The sequence below is a fragment of the Nerophis lumbriciformis genome, linkage group LG09 (assembly GCF_033978685.3).
Source record: "Nerophis lumbriciformis linkage group LG09, RoL_Nlum_v2.1, whole genome shotgun sequence".
NCBI lineage: Eukaryota > Metazoa > Chordata > Actinopteri > Syngnathiformes > Syngnathidae > Nerophis > Nerophis lumbriciformis.
Window position 1 is genome coordinate 20,861,464 of NC_084556.2, and position 20,825 is coordinate 20,882,288.

The window sequence follows — 20,825 nt, forward strand, 5'->3', positions numbered from 1 at the left end:
AACATCATTAAACTGTGCAAGCGAGTGCATCTCATAACGAGTGTGAGACAGCTCCTGTGCCAAAGTGCGTGTACAGTTGAAATCATGCAGGTGGAAGCACTGGACTCTCCAGTGAGTCATCCCTGCTCACTGCAACATGTTGCATCCAATGAGTGTCTTCTCCAACGGACTGCCCCCCTCCCTCCAAATACTGGGGTAGAGTTTCCATAGTTCCACACAAGACCTCAAGGCATAAAGTGGAGCAAAGCACACACAGACAGACAGGTGCAGCCCGGGGATGGGTCAGGACCAGGAGGAGTTTGCACTCTTATAGACGTTGGAATATGCTCTTCGTGTGATTTAGTCTGCTTTGAGTCGTCGGATGCATTCTTCCTCGAATGCAAATATAGTCATGTTTATCAGAACAACGTGCCTGCTCCACTTTGTGGTGTCCCTGTCCAAACTGGTTCGCTGCATGGAAAGTGAACTTTGCTTCCCGGTCAGACTGAACATCCAGCAGCAGCAGCAGCAGCAGCAGCAGCAGCGTGATGGTGGGTGGGAGCCTGACAACTACGTGGATGCTCTCAATGGGAAATGTGTGCTAAGAATTGAAGCTTTCCACCTGGAGTTAGTGCTGGATTTACAGCAAGACTCCAACTTTATTGGTCCTAATTATGTGGCCGGCCAAGACGCGCCGTGGCTATCCGGTACCGGTGTGACCACAGACCTCAGCCGGTGTTTTTACTCCGGTCACGTGAAGGGTGACCGCAACTCTTACGCAGCTGTGAGCTTGTGCAAAGGTGTGCAAGGTGCATTCGCCTACCAAGGCTGGGAGTATTTCATCAGCCCTGTGCGTAACGACACCACCAGTGCGAGCAGCGCGCACGTCGTCCGGCGCAGAAACAGCAGCCACTCGAAGCCCAATTCCACGACAAAGTGCGCGGTGGACAATGACATCAGCCTCCATTTCGCGCGGCTATTAGGGAAATACAAGAGCGTCAAAGACGAGCGCAATGTGACCGAAACCATGCTGAGAAGGATGGGGAGAAGCAAGCGCTTCGCGTCGGTGCCGAGGTACGTGGAGACCTTGGTGGTGGCGGACCAGACCATGGTCGAGTTCCACGGCGACAACCTGAAACATTACATCTTGACGCTCATGTCGGTGGCGGCGCGCCTGTACAAGCACCCGAGCATCCTCAACTCCATCAACATCGTCGTCGTGAAGATTGTGATAATATTCGAGGTGTACAAGGGACCCAAAGTGTCCGCGAACGCAGCCATGTCGCTCCGGAACTTTTGTACTTGGCAGAAAAAGATGAACAAGCACAACGATAAGCACGCAGAGTACTGGGACACGGCCATACTTTTCACTAGACAGGTAAACACCTCTTTTTGTTGCAGCTTTTATTGTGACACCTTTATACTGCCTCTGCATTTCATTCTTAAATATCACTTATTTATTATTTTAATACTAATCGGCGCATACTCATTAATTGACTCAATTTTATTGGCTTAATAATCACCTCTCATCATTCACTTAAATATTATGATAAATGTCAATTTTTCATGAACTTCATAGTGTAGGATTATCATCAGGGGATAATAATAATCAAATACATAACTATCGTAATTATCATTGTATTGTTAGCACATCCTGGAGATTAAGCCTCCACTTTGTGTAAAACCTCGTGACGCCTGTGTTTCAAACTTTAGTCAAGGGTCCTTGAATGCATCACAGATATGTGCTTGAGGTGTAAAAGTCAAACTCAAACACAACTTTGTAGGGTGCTGCCACCAATAGGTTCTCAAACTTTGTTCACCAAGTATACCACCTCAGAAAACACTTGGCTCTCCAAGTATACCACTATAATGACCAACATTAACATGTAGTAGCGTAGTAGGCCTAAATATTCATTAAAGACAAGGGAGCAGTCTAATTTAACAAGTATATTTATATTTTGGCCACTGTAACGTTACACACAGTTTGAACAGTAACACTGTGTTTGGATATTTAAGTGATTTTATGGTGTACCACTAGATGGAGCCTGCATACCACAGTTTGAGAATCACTGCCCTGGGCTTTGTGTGGCCCTACACAAGATTTTTTTTTGTGGCCACATGATGGTTTTTAGGATTTCTCATATATTATTAGATTCCTGAAGGGCCCCAACCCCAGCCTAAACGTAATGCTGATGCCCCACCTACACACACTCTATATCTTTACATGCACTGACTTCATTTGGTTAAAACTAACTTTTTTAAACATTACATCAAGCTATGCAAAGCTATGCAAAACATCTTTAGGTTTTTGCATGCATCTTGTAATGTCTCCAAGATTTCTGACTTTAAATAATTGTACAATTATTATCATCATTATCATTATTCATTTCAATATGATTACAAATCTGTCAAGTTTTCCTTCACTTTATTGGGTCATTGCAGATTAGCTGATTCCAGTGATTATCATTAGTGTAAAATAATACTCATAATAATACATCATCATTATGATTATTATTATTATAAATGCATTTACTCGGGGTAAAGCCTACTCCGTCTCTAAAAACGAGTGGCGCCTCTGTTTTGAACTTTAATCAAGGTTCATTGAATGCACCAGACTTACGTGCTATGAGATGCAAAAGTAAAAATGGAAAAATAACTTTTTCCGATGCTGACACAAATTGATTTATTATATATTTTTTACCTTTCCTCTTTCAACTCATTCTGGTTCCAAAAAGTTGCCGCTGTGTGTGATTACTTAAATCTGAGGTTCTTTCTTTTGATGTTGTTATGACGTCTGCATTGAGTGTTGGATACTTGGTTTGTTGCTACCAGGAGGAATGAACTATTTTGGCATTTTTTGCAATAGGGCGTAAATAAGGTAACACATTCTTACTGGTAATTTGATTCAAACAACCTTATTATTGAACTTTGACAGGAAAATTGTTTTTTATCCAACTTTTAAGGCATCTTTTGTGGCCCTAAAGCCAGCCCTCACAACACATAAACTTGACCTATTAATTTAGCAGTATCATTAGTAATGTGTAAAATAAATGCACTGCATCATGGTAGTAAGTGCCTCTAATATTTTAACACAGCTCTTTTATTACCATTAGCTTGTGCTGGTGTGCCTAATGTTGTGGCTGTTTATCCATCCATCCATCCATTTTCAACCGCTTATTCCCTTCGGGGTGTGGCTGTTTATGTGTTACAATAATTGAACACAAATCCGATTGTTGGGGTCTTCATGCACAAACATACACATTTCTGTCCTTCACTGAAAAGACAAAGAGGAACATGTGTCACGTTTTACAACAAATATGTCACAACCCGACCACTACTATAAACAAAGCAAGATGTGTCATTATTAGTGTGACACTCAATCAAGTGGCCTCATTCAGCAACTAACCATAAGAGGCCTAATATTGCCACATACGATAAAGAAATTTTTTTTTATTGCTTTGTATACATTTTTCGACCAACAATGTCACTTTCCACTGCCTCAACACAATGTATACCACTGATCTGCTTTTGGTCCAGGGTCTATAGAGGAGTTGGGAGTCCTGACCTCAACACCATCCAACACCTTTAGGATGAACTTAGACATCAATTGCACAAACCGACTCCAAAATCTTATGCAAAGTCTTCCCATATTTTGTGCATCCATTTCTACTCTTTGTGGGTATAATGGTCATATGTCCCATTACTTTTGCCCATTCAGTGCATCTTTCCAAAGTCAACAGCAAGATTGCTATTTTCTTTAACATGTTTAATAAGATAAAATGACACATGGTTATGTTATACACTTATACAATATAAGTTGTGCAATATTCTGTTACCAAAAATAACGAACATTGGGGCCCTAAGGGATGCGCTAGTCGGAAGTGTTCTGTTTCTCACAGCAGTTCTCGTTCCTCCTCCTCCAGCTGTGTTTTTTCCCCCCAAACTAGCCTGCTCCTCATTAAACAGGGGCCTGAGGCGAAAGCCCGGGGAAGGACATATGATGTAGATTGTGCATGTTTAAGAAGTCACACCCTTGCAGGTTTATGCCGCCGCCTGCTCAATCCAAGTCGGAAACCTCTACGGTGTCACATCTCCACAGCTGTAGTCAGCCTACGTAATGTGACCGCGGCTCGCCTCACTTAAAGGCCTGTATTTACTCTCCTTCCATTATTGACCGTAGACTCAGTTACAAATGTTACCCAGACTTGTATTCACATGCTTGTTGTGTCACTTGGTTGCAATCATCTGTAGAATGTAGACATACACTATATCGCCAAAAGTATTTGGCCACCCATCCAAATGATCAGAATCAGGTGTCCTAATCACTTGGCCCGGCCACAGGTGTATAAAATCAAGCACTTAGGCATGGAGACTGTTTCTACAAACATTTGTGAAAGAATGGGCCGCGCTCAGGAGTTCAGTGATTTCCAGCGTGGAACTGTCATAGGATGCCACCTGTGCAACAAATCCAGTCGTGAAATTTCCTCGCTCCTAAATATTCCAAAGTCAACTGTCGGCTTTATTATAGGAAAATGGAAGAGTTTGGGAACAACAGCAACTCAGCCACCAAGTGGTAGGCCACGTAAACTGACAGAGAGGGGTCAGCGGATGCTGAAGCTCATAGTGCAAAGAGGTCACCCACTTTCTGCACAGTCAGTTGCTACAGAGCTCCAAACTTCATGTGACCTTCCAATTAGCCCACTTAAATTACGCAGAGAGCTTCATGGAATGGGTTTCCATGGCCGAGCAGCTGCATCTTAGCCATACATCTCCAAGTCCAATGCAAAGTGTCGGATGCAGTGGTGTAAAGCATATCGCCACTAGACTCTAAATCAGTCGAGACACCTTCACTGGAGTGATGAATCACACTTTTCCATCTGGGTTTGGAGGTTACCAGGAGAATGGTAGATTTCGGACTGCATTGTGCCGAGTGTGAAATTTGGTGGAGGAGGAATTATGGTGTGGGTTGTTTTTCAGGAGTTGGGCTTGGCCCCTTAGTTCCAGTGAAAGGAACTTTGAATGCTCTGGGATACCAAAATGTTTTGGACAATTCCATGCTCCCAACCTTGTGCGAACAGTTTGGAGCGGGCCCCTTCCTCTTCCAACATGACTGTGCACCAGTGTACAAAGCAAGGTCCATAAAGACATGGATGACAGAGTCTGGTGTGGATGAACTTGACTGGCCTGCACAGAGTCCTGACCTGAACCCGATAGAACACTTTTGGGATGAATTAGAACGGAGACTGAGAGCCAGGCCTTCCCGACCAACGTCAGTGTGTGACCTCACCAATGCGCTTTTGGAAGAATGGTCGAAAATTCCTATAAACACACTCCGCAACCTCTTGGACATCCTTCCCAGAAGAGTTGAAGCCGTAATAGCTGCAAAAAGTGGACGGACATCATATTGAACCCTATGGGTTAAGAATGGGATGGCACTTCAAGTTCATATGTGAGTTAAGGCAGGTGGCCAAATACTTTCAGCAATATAGTGTATTCCATAGGTTCTCTCATAGCAATCTAATAAATTGAACTTTTTTTTAAATTTTGCCCATCATTCACAATCCTTATGTGAGACAAGAACACAGGTATTTCCCTTTTCTTTGCAATTTGCATAGTAAAAAACTGTTAGTAAGAGGCGTCTAACAATGCATGTAATTGGGATTATTCTATTCCGCCTAATAAGCGCAGCGCTCTAAAAAACATCCAAAAATTGCCAACAACGCTCCATTTACCTGCATATTAACTAAGCTATATTGACATTGTTATTGTAAGAGCTAACACAGAGGAACTACTTTTTTGGCCTTGTGACACATCGCACTTCCGACCACTAGCGAGTAGCCAGCTACTAGCAAGCTTGAGCTACTAATAATGTTGGTTCAAATCAAAGTAAATCAAACTTTATTTATATCACACTTTTAATACATAAAAAATGTAGCATGCCCCGTCAAATAAAAAAGGAGCTTGAGATTCTTCTGCTGTATTGCCTTTGAGTTGGGAAAAGTTAATGCATCTCATCTGTTTAGTAGAAGGTTGTTTAAAAAAGTTGTTTAAAAGCCCACATGCTACTAACTTGATACTATATGGCTCTCAAAAAATGGAACATAGCATAAGATCATCGCAACATCAATAGGAAGAACTTGTTATTTGAGGAGTGAGGATTATTCTGATTTCACCAGCTCAAAGAGCGCACAAGTCCTGAAAGATACAACCGTCCCAGTGATAGCAGACATTGTAAGTCACTGTTTTATGCTCTTTTTTGAGACGTTTAGCAACAGTGCTACTTGATAAGGCTCCAAGACTTTCACAAAGTCTGCCATTAGTTTCACAGAGCGCGTAGCAATGGTAGCGCCCAGGAAAGATGTTACGATAATGCTCTAAAAGAGCAAAATACTGTTTATATTACATGTTATCATGAATGTGCCTGTTACTACATTACATACATATTTACAGCATGTATATCAACACTGTTGGAGGCTTTTTTAGAGTGCTTTGTAGGCAAAATTACCTCCATTGTTAGCCGCTTCCTACAAGCAGTTTTTCCACTATTTAGAATCCACAGAAAAGGGAAAGACGTGTGTTCTTGTCTCACATAAAGTTTGTGGATGGGCAAAATTCCCCGGAAACATCAGTACCAGTTCCCTTCCATTTCAGCAACAACCTTATCATATCTTCTCAAGGGACAATAAAATAGAATTTATTGGATATAACTTAGAGTAGACCATAGACAGCTTGGGAAGCACTACATATTTACTGCCCTCTGAAAAGAAGTCAACACACGGTTATTGTTGTCTAAAGCAGTGTTTTTCAACCTTTTTTGAGCCAAGGCACATTTTTTGCGTTGAAAAAATCCGGAGGCACACCACCAGCAGAAATCATAAACTCAGTTAACAGTAAAAAGTTGTTGTCGCAATTGTTGGATATGAATTTAAACCATAACCAACCATGCATCACTATAGCTCTTGTCTCAGAGTATCACCACCTGTCACATCACCCCCTGACTTATTTTGAGTTTTTTGCTGTTTTCTTGTGTGTAGTGTTTTAGTTCTTGTCTTGCGCTCCTATTTTGGTGGCTTTTTCTCTTTTTTTGGTATTTTCCTGTAGCAGTTTCATGTCTTATATTTCCCACATCTACTTTGTTTTAGCAATCAAGAATATTTCAGTTGTTTTTATCCTTCTTTGTGGGGACATTGTTGATAGTCATGTCATGTTCGGATGTACATTGTGGACGCCGTCTTTGCTCCACAGTAAGTCTTTGCTGTCGTCCAGCATTCTGTTTGTGTTTACTTTGTAGCCAGTTCAGTTTTACTTTCGTTCTGCATAGCCTTCCCTAAGCTTCAATGCCTTTTCTTAGCGGCACTCACCTTTTGTTTATTTTTGGTTTAAGCAGAAGACACCTTTTTACCTGCCTTTACAAAGCAATTAGCTACCGGCTGCCACCTACTGATATGGAAGAGTATTACACGGTTACTCAGCCAAGCTCTGGACAGCACCGACACTCAACAACAACACATCATTTGCAGACTATAATTACTGGTTCGCAAAAAATGTTTTCAACCCAAATATGTGTAATTAGATAATCTTCCACGGCACACCAGACTGTATCTCACGCCGCGGCACAGTGGTTGAAAAACACTGGTCTAAAGAACCACAAAAGAGAATCCACTTTACAGTAAACGTGCCTTAAATGGGAATTTTTAGTGCGAGCACCATTGTTATCTAGCACTGCTGCACAGGGTGCTACTTCCACTCCTCCATGATGATATCACTGGTGGATGTTAGACATCTTGCGCTCCTCCACATTCCTTCCCATTGAGGATCATACCTGTCAACGCTTCCCTTTTCCGTAGGAAACACCCCATTTTAGGCCCTTCTTTTCCGGTTCCTTGCCATTCCCGTAATTCATTAAAACAATATATACTTTACTTAGTACTCACCAGCATCAGGTTCCAGTTTATTGTAGCTTTCGGCAGCACTCTGGCACACTGGCGCAGACACATCCTGTAGGCCTTCAAAATAAAAGCACACACAGTTGGCTGCACCCCACGTGTCCATTTTTTCCCTATTATTTTCCAATACCAACGTTGACAGGTATATTGAAGATGCCCCGCAGGAGCTCAATTAGGTACAGGCCTGGAATAGATATACTTGACCATCACCTTGACTTTAAAGTTAAAAGTTAAAGTACCAATGATTGTCACACACACACTCGGTGTGGTGAAATGTGTCCTCTGCATTTGACCCATCCCCTTGTTCACCCCCTGGGAGGTGAGGGGAGCAGTGGGCAGCAGCGGTGCCGCGCCCGGGAATATTTTTTGGTGATTTAACCCCCAATTCCAACCCTTGATGCTGAGTGCCAAGCAGGGAGGTAATGGGTCCCATTTTTATAGTCTTTGGTATGACTCAGCCGGGGTTTGAACTCACAACCTACTCCAACCACTAGGCCACTGAGTAGGTGGCCTAGTTTGATCTTTGTTGTCATTTTGGAGGTATATCTGAGCTTATGTCGGAAAACTGCAATGCGGTCCAGAGTTTTTTTTGATTGATTGAAACTTTTATTAGTAGATTGCACAGTGAAGTACATCCGTCCATCCATTTTCTACCGCTTATTCCCTTCGGGGTTGCGGGGGGCGCTGGAGCCTATCTCAGCTACAATATTCCGTACAATTGACCACTAAATGGTAACACCCGAATAAGTTTTTCAACTTGTTTAAGTCGGGGTCCACTTAAATTGATTCATGATACAGGTATATACTATTTTCATAATACAGTCATCACACAAGATAATCATCACAGTATATAAATTGAATTATTTACATTATTTACAATCCGGGGTGTGGGATATGGAGGGGGGGTTAAGTTTGGTTGGAATCAACACTTCAGTCATCACTTAAGTCATGCTCTGCTTCACATTGTCACAGTACATGTTGGAATTTGTGTTTTAGCCATACTTGACTGTAGGCAAAAAACAATTATATCAATTGTATTACCAGCTATTTTGACAATAATGGCTGCGTTGACTCATTTTCAATGAATAGTAAATCTATACTGCTGTACAAGCTCCATTTACATAGTATTGCCCCCTGAGAAGATATACCCTAATAAAATGGTTGGCTGAAGTGTGAAGTGTGTACTCACTTTTGTGACTGCTACATGTCCCTGACATACATTTTAGACTGCTGTTTTATTGCTACACTGTTGTACATCAAGACAGTTCTGACAAGATGTCAGGACCTCACTTATGCATGTGGCCAAAGACCAAGAGCTTGTCAATGTTTCAAATGCAAGGAAACACCGACAAGTTTCTTCACCCTCATAACATGCAAATTGTATTCAAATTGATGCCTCACACCAACAAACTGAGACAGCGGACAGATGTGGGAAGTAGGTCATCCTGTAGAACAAACTCATTGACACTGCAGGTTCTTTCCCTTCTTCATGTTTGCTTATGTTTTCATTTCTCAATAATGACCTGAAATATCTCATGAGCACATCTGGAGTTCACTTGCAAAGGCCGAACAATTGCGGTTTTGTTCTTTGCTTTGGAATAATTTGTCACAACATCACTAGACTACATGCTGTTGCTTATGTACTGTACATGCAGCCAGGGATGCCGAACTATATATATATATATATATATATATATATATATATATATATATATATATATATATATATATATATATATATATATATATGTGTATATATATATGTGTGTATATATATATATATATGTGTGTATATATATACATATGTGTATATATATATATATGTACGTTTATATAAAAAAAGACGTCATAAACGTTAATGTGAAATAAATATAGCTGTAGAAGTTCAATAACAAGGTTGCTTGAAGAAAATTAGAAACGTCAAAGATTAACTTCACCCACTATCAAAAAGACAAAATGGTTCGTTCCACTTGGATAGCAGCAAACCTAAATTAGAACACTTTACTCAACATGGACGTCATGACATCATCAAAGCATTCACCCACAGCACCAGCATTTTAGAACAAGGATGAGGTGATAGAAGAAATATAAAACAACAATAAATCTTACCTGTGGCAGCATGGGCAAAGGTTATGTATAAGTTTTAGTTTTGCATCTCCCTGCACATAACTGTGGTGCGTTCAAGGACCCGCAAATAAAGTTACAGAGGCGTCACTCGGTTTTAAAGACAGGGGGAAACTTCCAGGAAATGCACTAATAACAATTGAATCAAAATGACGTATTATCATTATTTAAATTATCCTATGTCTATCAGATAATCTGTATTTACATTTTAATTTTGACAGATTTATAATCAGGTATAAGTGAATGATGACAGAATATATCATTATTTAGATTCATATTCTTGTTGCGTTCGCTCATTGTAGTGGAGGTCATGACCCCAAATTGCAGGAGTCTGCAGACAACGTGCAGGTAGACGTCTGTTTAATGTCCAAATGTTCAAAAACACAAATAGCACTGGGAAAATTTTGCATGAAAAAAGTACAAAAATTTAAAAAAAGTGCAGCAACAGAGTGCACAGAATAGCGCAGAGAGCTTACAACAAAAGAAAATACATAACTGTGTACATAACTCCAACAAACTCAAACAATGATCCCACACCGACATACACGTGAGACTGGCTTCACTAGTGCCTAGGTCAGGGGTCGGCAACCCAAAATGTTGAAGGAGCCATATTGGACCAAAAATACAAAAAAAAAATCTGTCTGGAGCCGCAAAAAATTAAAAGCCATATTACATACAGATAGTGTGTCATGAGTCATGAGATATACATTGAATTAAGATGACTTAAAGGAAACTAAATGACCTCAAATATACCTACAAATGAGGAATAATGATGCCATATGTACATATAGCTAGCCTAAATAGCATGTTAGCATTGATTAGCTTGCAGTCATGCAGTGACCAAATATGCCTGATTATCACTCCACACAAGTCAGTAACATCAACAAAGCTCACCTTTGTGCATTTACGCACAACGTTAAAAGTTTGGTGGACAAAATGAGACAGAAAAAGAAGTGGCATAAAACACATGTTAGAAAGTCGGAGAAAGTTATAAATGTAAACAAACTACGGTCAGTTCAAGGACCGCCAAAATTAGTAGGACAAAACGGCGCTCACCAAATACTCGAAACAGTGAAGCATGTTTAATACAAATAGTGTGCTTTATAACAATTAGGGAGGTTTGTGTCATGTTTGTCCTCCTAGAGAAACCATATTAAAACAAAACAAAACAAAATTTCCCCTCATCTTTTTCCATTTTTCATACATTTTTAAAAAAGCTCCAGAGAGCCACTAGGGCGGCGCTAAAGAGCCGCATGCGGCTCTAGAGCCGCGGGTTGCCAACCCGTGGCCTAGGTGATCAGCGGCCAGTGAAACACATAATCACTAATCACCCCGAAGTGGAAAAGACGGCGCTAATTAGCAGAGGTGACTCTACTGCAGGGACGACACAAACAAAATAGGATGTGTAAACAAAATAAGAGCACAAGACAGGAAGTGAACCAAAAACACAGGAAAAACACCCAAAAACTAAACAAATAATGACCTGGCGTAACATGTCGTAACAATTTTGGCTACTTTGTATTGAAACTGTTTCCACTTTTTGTAAAAAAAAAAAAACCGTAATAAAACAAAACAGAACTTATTGAAAAACGATAACTTAGGCTGGTTTATCTAATATCTAGAAATGTTCTTAATAATTTAATACCATCCTTAAAAAGCCAAAAACCTAACTTACGTTTTTTTGTATGTTTTAAAATGCTGGTTTAAACAAAATGCAAGTGACACATTTTTTTAGTGCATGTCAACATACCAAGTGTGTGTGTATGGGGCAGCGACGTTGGGTTTTGGGGTGGGATGGGGTAACCTTTAGGAGTCATATGTATGGGGGCCCAGAATATGGTGCTATGTCCCTGCATGCAGGATTGCTGAGGATTTTAAGGGTTGTGTTTTCCATGCAATAACTGTTTAGGAGCTTTGCAGTGTTTGCATAGACGGAGCAGGCAGCGGGGCGGTTCTGTGCGGTCATCTTTGTCAAGTTGTCCTGTGATTATGAGACTCAGTCAAGTGCTCCAAATGGATCGTTGCTAAGATTAGGATTTGAAATTTTGTGGTGACGGAAAAGGCTATTTGGAAACTGCTCTGGAATGGAAATGGTAAGATTGGGGACAAGTCATATTACCTCACATGGGTCAAAATGTAAGCATTACTTAACACCATTGTGGTTCGGAAACTTCCGCCAGCTTCTTCAAGATTCCATTTTTACTATTAAGCTCTTCTGGTTGTTTCCTTCAAGTAATTCCTGTCTGGTGTGAAACAAAACAAGTAGTGCAAATAAGCCTCAGAGGACCAGAAACTAATATTTTGGTACACAGACAAGCTTTAAACAAACCTCCAGATTAGAAAGGCAACTATGGGAGACCAAACAGAACAGTGTGTTGTAAACATCCATCACAGTTCAAAGACTTACTGTTTGTCCTGCACTCATCTGTTGAAAGGCACTTGGAATTAATCGTAGTCGCTTATTCACAGCCTATCATATCAATCTCTACATAGCATGCAAATGTGAGAATTATTGGTATAATATCAGTATCAGCTCTATAGTATCAGCTCTTCTCTCACACAACGATATTATTTAGTCATAAGAAGAGCTAAACAAATTATGTGGCGGTGGCAGCAGGTAGCTAATTGTTTTGTGGATGTCGGGAACCTGGTTTGTTGTGGTCACAATATGCAGACGACAGCGGGAGGCAGCGTGCAGGTAAAAAGGTATCTAATGCTTAAACCAAAAATACACATAAGGCCAGTGCCGCTAAGAAAAGGCATTGAAGCTTAGGGATGGCTATGCAAAACGAAACTTAAACTGCAAAGTAAACAAAAACAGAATGCTGGACGACAGCAAAGACTTACAGCGTGTGGAGCAGCTGACGGTGTCCACAAAGTACATCCATACATGACATGACAATCAACAAGAAAATAGGAGCGCAAGACAAGAACTAACACACTACACACATAAGTCACGGCGTGATGTGACAGGTCATGACAGTACACCTACTTTGAGACGAGCTATAGTGATGCATGGTTGGTTATTGTTTGAATTTATATCCAACAATTGAGAGAACGACTTTTTACTGTCAATATCGGCTGCGGAGTTTCATTTTTTTATGTTTTCTGCCAGTGGTGTGCCTCTGGATTTTTTCAATGAAAAAAATGTGCCTTAGCTCAAAAAAGGTTGAAAAACACTGTTCTAGATCACTAATCCGCGCCTCCATGGCGGCACATAAACTGTGTTTTTTTTTACTAGTATCATCACAAGAAACAGCTAGACATGCTACACTACACATTATAGGAAGATACATAAAAGCATAGCTAACTGTTAAGCTATAACTCTTGTACCTGTATGTAAACAAGGGTGTGCGGATCGATACAAATATTGACAATACCGTTATCGATAATACAGTGATCAGGTTGATATTTATGTTTACAAACTCCAGGGAATAAGATCCAATGGTAGTTTTTGCTTTTGTTATTTTGCACTATTGCAGTGGTTCTTAACCTTGTTGGAGGTACCGAACCCCACCAGTTTCATATGCGCATTCACCGAACCCTTCTTTAGTGAAAAATAAAATGTTTTGGTTTTTTTTCAAATTCAAGACAAAGTTATATGTTTTTGGTAACACTTTAGTATCGGGAACATATTCTAAGTAACAAAGACTTCATTTAGAGTTTTTTGGACACTAGGGGAACATATGTAAGTAACAAAGATTTAAGTTAGAGTTATTTGGTTAGGGTTAGGGTTAGAGGGTTAGGGCCAGGGTTAGAGGGTTGGGCTTATAATAAGCCCATGCCGAATAAGGCATTAATAAGTACTTAATAATGACTAGTTAAGAGCCAATATGTTACTAATTCACATGTTAATAAGCAACTAATTAATGGTGAATATGTTCCCCATACTAAAGTGTTACCATGTTTTTTTTACTGGTGCACAAAATGAACTGTGCATGAACATCACCTTGTTCAAAAAACAAAACCAACACAGTGCATAAACTCACAACAAATTACAAACCTGCAAATCAGTGTGACTTCTGCTGTTGCCGTATCCATAATATACCGATAGGGAGAAGTTTTTATTTACACGATGAGTCGGGTGTGTCTTGACCTCCGCCGAACCCCTGAGCCTGACTTACCGAACCCCTAGGGTTCGATCGAACCCAGGTTAAGAACCACTGAACTATTGACTATTTATTTTGCTCAAAATATTGTACATAATAAAAGTGAATAATTAGTCTTTGTCTGATGATTATTGTGATAGAAAATTGAATCATTCAATCATATTGTAAATTTAAAGTATCAGCACTGGTAAGGCCAATACTGCCCCTGTAACTACAGAACCTGGTATTGGATCGATATTATAATTTGTAGTATCGCCCAAAACTAAAGTATAATATTCAAGCAACTGAAAAATAATTACTTATTTAATTTTGACAAAAGTGTAGATAGAATCATGTTACAACAGAAAACAACCAGCTACTAACAGTAAATTAACAAGTATATTAATAGTTAAGAGAAAATGATACAACCAGAATAGATGCAAAATGTCACATCATTTGTCAGCAGCTTAAATTTGAACCTATTTGAACGTAGCTGTTTTGAAATGCTTCTATATGAATATGCCAAACAATATATCGTAATATATATACAAAAGTTTGGACACAACTTCTCATTCAATGCCTTTTCTTTATTTTCATGACTATTTACATTGTAGATTGTCACTGAAGGCATCACAACTATGAATGAACACATGTGGAGTTATGTACCTAGCAACATTTTTTTAATGTTTTATATTCTAGTTTCTTCAAAATAGTCACCTTTTGCTATGATTACTGCTTTGCACACTCTTGGCATTCTCTCGATGAGCTTCAAGAGGTCACCTGAAATGGTTTTCACTTCACAGGTGTCCTAGTTTTGATGCCTTCAGTGACAATGTACAATGTAAATAGTCATGAAAAATATGAAAAACGCATTGAAATGAGAAGGTGTGTCCAAACCTTTGGCCTGTACTGTATATCCTTATCGCAGGAAGCTGCTATGTACAGTATTGCACGATATAGATTTTAGGCCATCTTAAGGCCATTTAGCCTTTTTAAAAAATGAAGTTTAACTTTATAATTGTGACAAATACAGACATTTATTTGATAAATCTGTTCTCCTAAAGCACTTTTGGGAACATATTCTTTTGGTGCGCTTTCATTTGTTGGATATAATTTGGAGCCGCTGACATACAGCAGCTTTAAGCAATTGTTCTTCCCACAGACATTGACCAAATTCATATCGTCTATTTTCACCCTCCGACAGGTGTTCCACGACTTTTCGAGATCCTGTATTCACTGAGACTCATTAAAAACAAATGTGACTATTATTTATTGACAATAGTTTGCTGACTTTTTCACTTACTTTGGTTTTTCAGGACCTTTGCGGTGCCTCCACATGTGACACCCTTGGTATGGCGGATGTCGGCACCATGTGCGATCCCAAGAGGAGTTGCTCCGTGATCGAAGACGACGGCCTCCCTTCGGCCTTCACCACAGCTCACGAGCTCGGTGAGCCGTCGATCATTCGGCGCACATTAGCCCCGCGCAAACCCTGACTTCCACTCCGCGAAATAAATCAAGCATTTGTGAAAGACATCTGTCATCTGTCCGCAGGACACGTCTTCAACATGCCGCACGACAACGTGAAGGCCTGCGAGGACGTGTTTGGGAAACTGCAGGATAATCACATGATGTCTCCTACGCTCATTCAGATCAATCGCACCAGCCCGTGGTCGCCCTGCAGTGCTGCCATCATTACTGAGTTTTTGGACAGTGGACATGGTGAGTCTTCATGAGCCCTTTAGACCAGTGGTCTCCAACCACCGGTCCGTGACGCATTTGCTGCAGAAACATTAATTCATTTATAAACTACCGCATTTTCTCTGACTTAACTTTCGCCTGTCCCACTAAACACACCAATAAGCTTGTTAATAGATGTATATTACAACTTCTTTGTTATAGTACGAGACAATGCACATTAATAGACATATAAAATGTTAATGTGCCAGATTGGAGCCAAAGGCTAATTTGTTGACTGTTTTTATCTGCCACACGTAGAAAGACGGTCCGGGAAAATAATGTATACATTAAACCGGTCCCTGGTGGAAAAAAGGTTGGGGAACCCTGCTTTAGACAGTATTTTGTAAAAGCTTAAGCTGCGTCAAAAGTCCCACATTATACTATTTTCAACCATTTTGAATACAATTCAGAGGTAACTAGGCGCTGAAAGGTGCTTTTTGTAAGCCCTACTGACAAGTCTGTTTTGTGTGTCTGTAGCTTTAATGCTAATAAGCTAGCTTTGTCCACACATGTCTTCTTGTGCCTTTTATCCACTTTTTATATAGAAAACAAATAAGAGTAGTACCTCCACTTACAAGCATAATTGGTTCTGTGACAGAGCTCTTAACACAAAATATTTGTATCTCAAGTCAAAGAAAAATAAACTGTTGGATACGAAATATTGTATTCGGAATAGAAAAGGGGTGTCAAACTAATTTTCATTGAAGGCCACATCGCAGGTATGGCTGCCCAAATGTGTCCGTTTGTAACAGTGAATAATATATTAACATTAGGGCTGTCAAAGTTAACGTGATAACGCTTTAACTATAAGCTCCTTTTTTTCCCCTGACTCCTTCGTAACCCTCTGGCCATTCTGTAGCGTGTGGAAATATAATGGCGTCAATTGCTGTTGAGCCACAAGCTGGAAAATAGCGAGCAGAAATACACAAAGAAAAGGGGGACATTATGAAAATATCCGATCCAAAGCCATGGCAGGTCGTTCTTCCGACAAGAAAAGACCATTTTACATTCGAACGCCATGAGACATCATCATCATCAGAGGGAAGGAACTTTACTTCCGTGTTTGGATTACCGTTAAGGTGCATTGATTGTTACTGTGACCGCTTTAGTAAGATGGCATAAAGGCTCAACAGAAATGAGAGACAGTAAGCAGGAAGACGAAAGGGGACTTTTTTATTGCCAAAAATTCAGGTCTGTTGTCAGAACATGTCAAGACACCTTCTCAAACCAATCACACTTTTCCAGCTTCAAAATAAAACTGATATGCTTTACGTATTGTTCAATTTAAATTAACAAAATAAAAGTGTCTTAATTGTATTAAATTACGATCATGCTCTGTCAAAGATGTTTTTTGTAAGGTAATCTGATATTTGCACCTAAAAAAATGTTAGTACACGAGTTGAGGAATATGCAGGGGATTTTTTTCTGGCTGGGCTGTGTAAATAGGTTTATAACATGTTCTGGTTGATACTCCTCAGTTACAGAATACAAGCTGAATATTACAATTTATTGATGAATAGAGAAAGTTAATGCATTGCCATGCAGCTATATGAAGACCATTACCTTGTACAACATGTAATGTACAGAAAATCAGAAGCAATTAAGGTAGAAACATTGCATATTACATTACAAAACATCTTTGACAACAAACCATGATCGTTACAATCCATATTTTGTCTTTTTTTAATGCGTCTAACTGGTATCTAAACATGGTGGAGCGCCTACTCTGAATGCAATTGCTCCAACAGTAGGAATACAAATTATGTATTACTACAAAATACAAAATTTGGCAAAACACCAACGCACTGCAGGTAATTTTTTTAAGTCTCTTGTTCATATCCTTTTTGTGTTGAGCGGTTTAAAAACGCACATTGTTTAAAACACATTTCATTAAGCAAACTAATTGTCCAGTCATGGTATTAAAAACTTGAAATGTATCTGTCTAGGGTACAATTCAAAAAATTCTAACCCTAACCCCCTAACCCTTTTGACAGCATTTACTGTAAATGAAAAACTTATCAGTTTTTTCAAAAGTAAATTTTTTTTTACTGTTTTACAGTGTACACTTTGATGAATAACTTGCTTTAAAATCATTACGCAAGCCAATATTTGGGTATTTTTATTTTAACGTAACGTCTTAAAAGTTTGGACTGTATGATAATATATTAACATTATTAGATACTATTAAAGTTTAAAATATATGCAATTGTATGTAATATATGTATTTTTTTCTGTTAACTAATTTATTGGTGCATATTATTTCCAGACTTTCGCGGGCCACATAAAATTAAGTGGCCTTGAGTTTGACACTTGTGCAATAAAATGTAACACAAACAAAGGCAGTAGTTTTATGAAGTAATGTAATAATAATGTACAGTATTAACCTTGTATGGTATCTCCTTCTCGCCGTTTCTATGTCAAACACCATGAGCAGCTTTTCCATATTTTCATGGATAAATGTCCGTGTTATAGACTCTTTCTGCTTCAGTATGGTGCAGACTAGCACTGATACCCTCACACTGCTTCACAAGTCGGCTATAACGTCTGTCATGATGTTGATGTTTTTTTTTCTTGAATTCAATGAATATCACCCATTTTTTCTTCTTAGCACTGTGCTCACACTCACTTTCTTCGATACCATGGTTGGAAAAACAAAGCATGCTCATCTTTAGCTATAAGCTAATGCTAGTGAGTAAGACCAGATGTTTTGGTCAAATCTTCCAGGGTGGCAGCTAATCACTGTGCCAACTAATGGCGAGAATGCTTGTGCACGCAAATGTTTGCTTAACAATTGGTCGAGAGACAGCTCTTATCTCAACATACTCTTAAGTTGGAGGACTCTTAATTTGAGGTACCACTGTATTAGAAAATAAGAGCCTTTACGTGGATCCTTGTGCATAAAGCCATCATTATCCCTACACTGCTGTATGCAAGAGAAACCTGGACAACACAGAAATGTAATCTGGAAGCCCTGAGCAGGAGAACCAATGCTGTCTCCTCTGTAAGATCAGTTGGCAAAATAAACAAATAAATGCGAGCGTCTTAGAGCCTAATCATCGCCAACCAATATAGACATTGCAAGCTATATAAAGACAATCTGAAGTGTAATTTTCAGGTATTGACGTAGACGACTCGGAAAACCTGACCATTGATCGCATCTTCTGGAGGCGTTTGGTTGCAATCATTATGAAGAAAGTGTCAGAGTATGTTGGTGACGAACCCCAAGATGCAGAGATGGCGGCAGGCCTGGTACAAGAAAACATGATTTAATTTAACACTATAGCAAAAAAACAAACAAAAGGGTACAAACAAAAGGCGCGCACAAGGCGGAGAACAAACTTGGCTATGAACTAAAATAGCACAAAGGCTAACTGTCAACAAGAAACAAAAACACTAACTGTGACACGAAGGAACTATGACATGAGCAGAGTGAACAAAAGTAGACAGAGCCACAACGACAAGTATTATGACAGGTAGTAGTGACAACAAGTGTTAGCAACAATGACAATAATCCAGCACTGACTGGAGGGGAAGGCAGGTTTAAATAGCAGCTGGCTGATTGACACCAGGTGTGGCCAGGTGCCAATCAGCCACAGCTGAGGGGAAGCAGCACTCAGGGAGACAATCAGGAAATGAAGACAAAATAAAAGCGCTGACAGAAAACTAAGACAAACGCAGAGGAAAAATTAAAACACAGTCAAACTGTCAGGGACAAGCCTGACAGAAAGCCTACTATGCAGAACCAGAACTACTAAACGCCTAGCATGTCAAAGCACCTGCAAATCGAGGGTTGTCACCTTCCAGCTGGCAGAGCTTCAAACTTCATTTAGGATGTTTAATGAAGCCTATTTTTTTTACTTTTTTTTTTTTACAAAGCTATCCGTTGTGAAGTGGTCTCATGTCTATGAAGAAGGAGGTCTTACTTCAGATATTTGAAATGTGGAGCAAACAAGTGAGGGAGGTAATAGATTTTTATCACGTTTGGTGCTCACAAACAGGCCCTAGGGACACATATTACTGTCAAAAACGTCCATTTTGTACAATGGACTGTAATGCAGCAAATATTTGGGTGTTGATCACTTACAAAACAAGTTGGTTGCATGTGACTATTGTATTATATTTAAGGAATGAAGTCCCTTGGCGCTTCTTCTTTCCCCCTCTTGATTTCTAGCCTGAATACAATCACTTTACTTGCATCAATGCATGGCTGAGGATTTGCACTTACCCATTCTTTCTTCAGAAAGCAAAAAAAATGAACACAGATTGTTCACTTACAAGCCAGACCACAGAGCTCAGCCTTTGAGTGATGCGAAACTTTAATTTTAAAATCTGCTCCACATGTGTCCCAAATTAGTGGCTTTGTTTGGAGGAGAGTTACCACGGTGGTTTGGACAGCAGAGTTTTGAACCAACTAGTTTCCCACACAGGTTGACTCTAAATAAACAATCTTTGATCATGTTCTGACAACAAGAGAGCATTTTTTGTTTTTACCCCTATTTTTGAAATACCTTTTTTTCCGACATTTTTAACAGCAAGTTTCAAAATGTCGTAACATGGTTTCTCCTTGCCATCGCTTATAAATCTTCACTTCAACACGGCGGTGGGGAAGAATGAAGACATGCCGCCGCACGTTTGAGGCGCTCTTGCGGCGCTCTTGCGGCGCCTACAATCATTTGTTAATTTCCCCACACTTTGCAGATGTTGCCAGGCAATGTTTTAAGCAAGTTAATCAGCAGGATTTTTTTTTTTATTCATTCCAAATTGTGGTGAAACAAGGGGGGGAAGCCTGAGGCCTTTTTTGCCTGTAAATTCCCCGCAAACCAAATCACATCATAAAAAGCGAGGAGGGTAGGGAACCATGTTTTTCTCCCATCCAGTTTGTTACATTCCTCATAAGGCTGTGAAGTTGTGCATCAGACAGTAGAGTGCAAAAAAAAAAAAAAAACCT

General features: G+C 39.7%; 1 protein-coding gene across 1 annotated transcript in view; it reads left to right on the top strand.

Annotated features, from left to right (window-relative positions):
- Positions 1-246: 246 nt before the first annotated feature.
- The window catches only part of LOC133607555 (A disintegrin and metalloproteinase with thrombospondin motifs 15-like), a 37,585-nt gene continuing 17,006 nt past the window's right edge, over positions 247-20,825 (top strand). Inside the window, exons 1-3 of the mRNA XM_061962293.2 lie at positions 247-1,357; positions 15,454-15,586; positions 15,692-15,859. Coding sequence (XP_061818277.1) covers positions 362-1,357; positions 15,454-15,586; positions 15,692-15,859 — 1,297 coding nt within the window. The 5' untranslated portion in view covers positions 247-361. The remainder of the gene's footprint in view (positions 1,358-15,453; positions 15,587-15,691; positions 15,860-20,825) is intronic.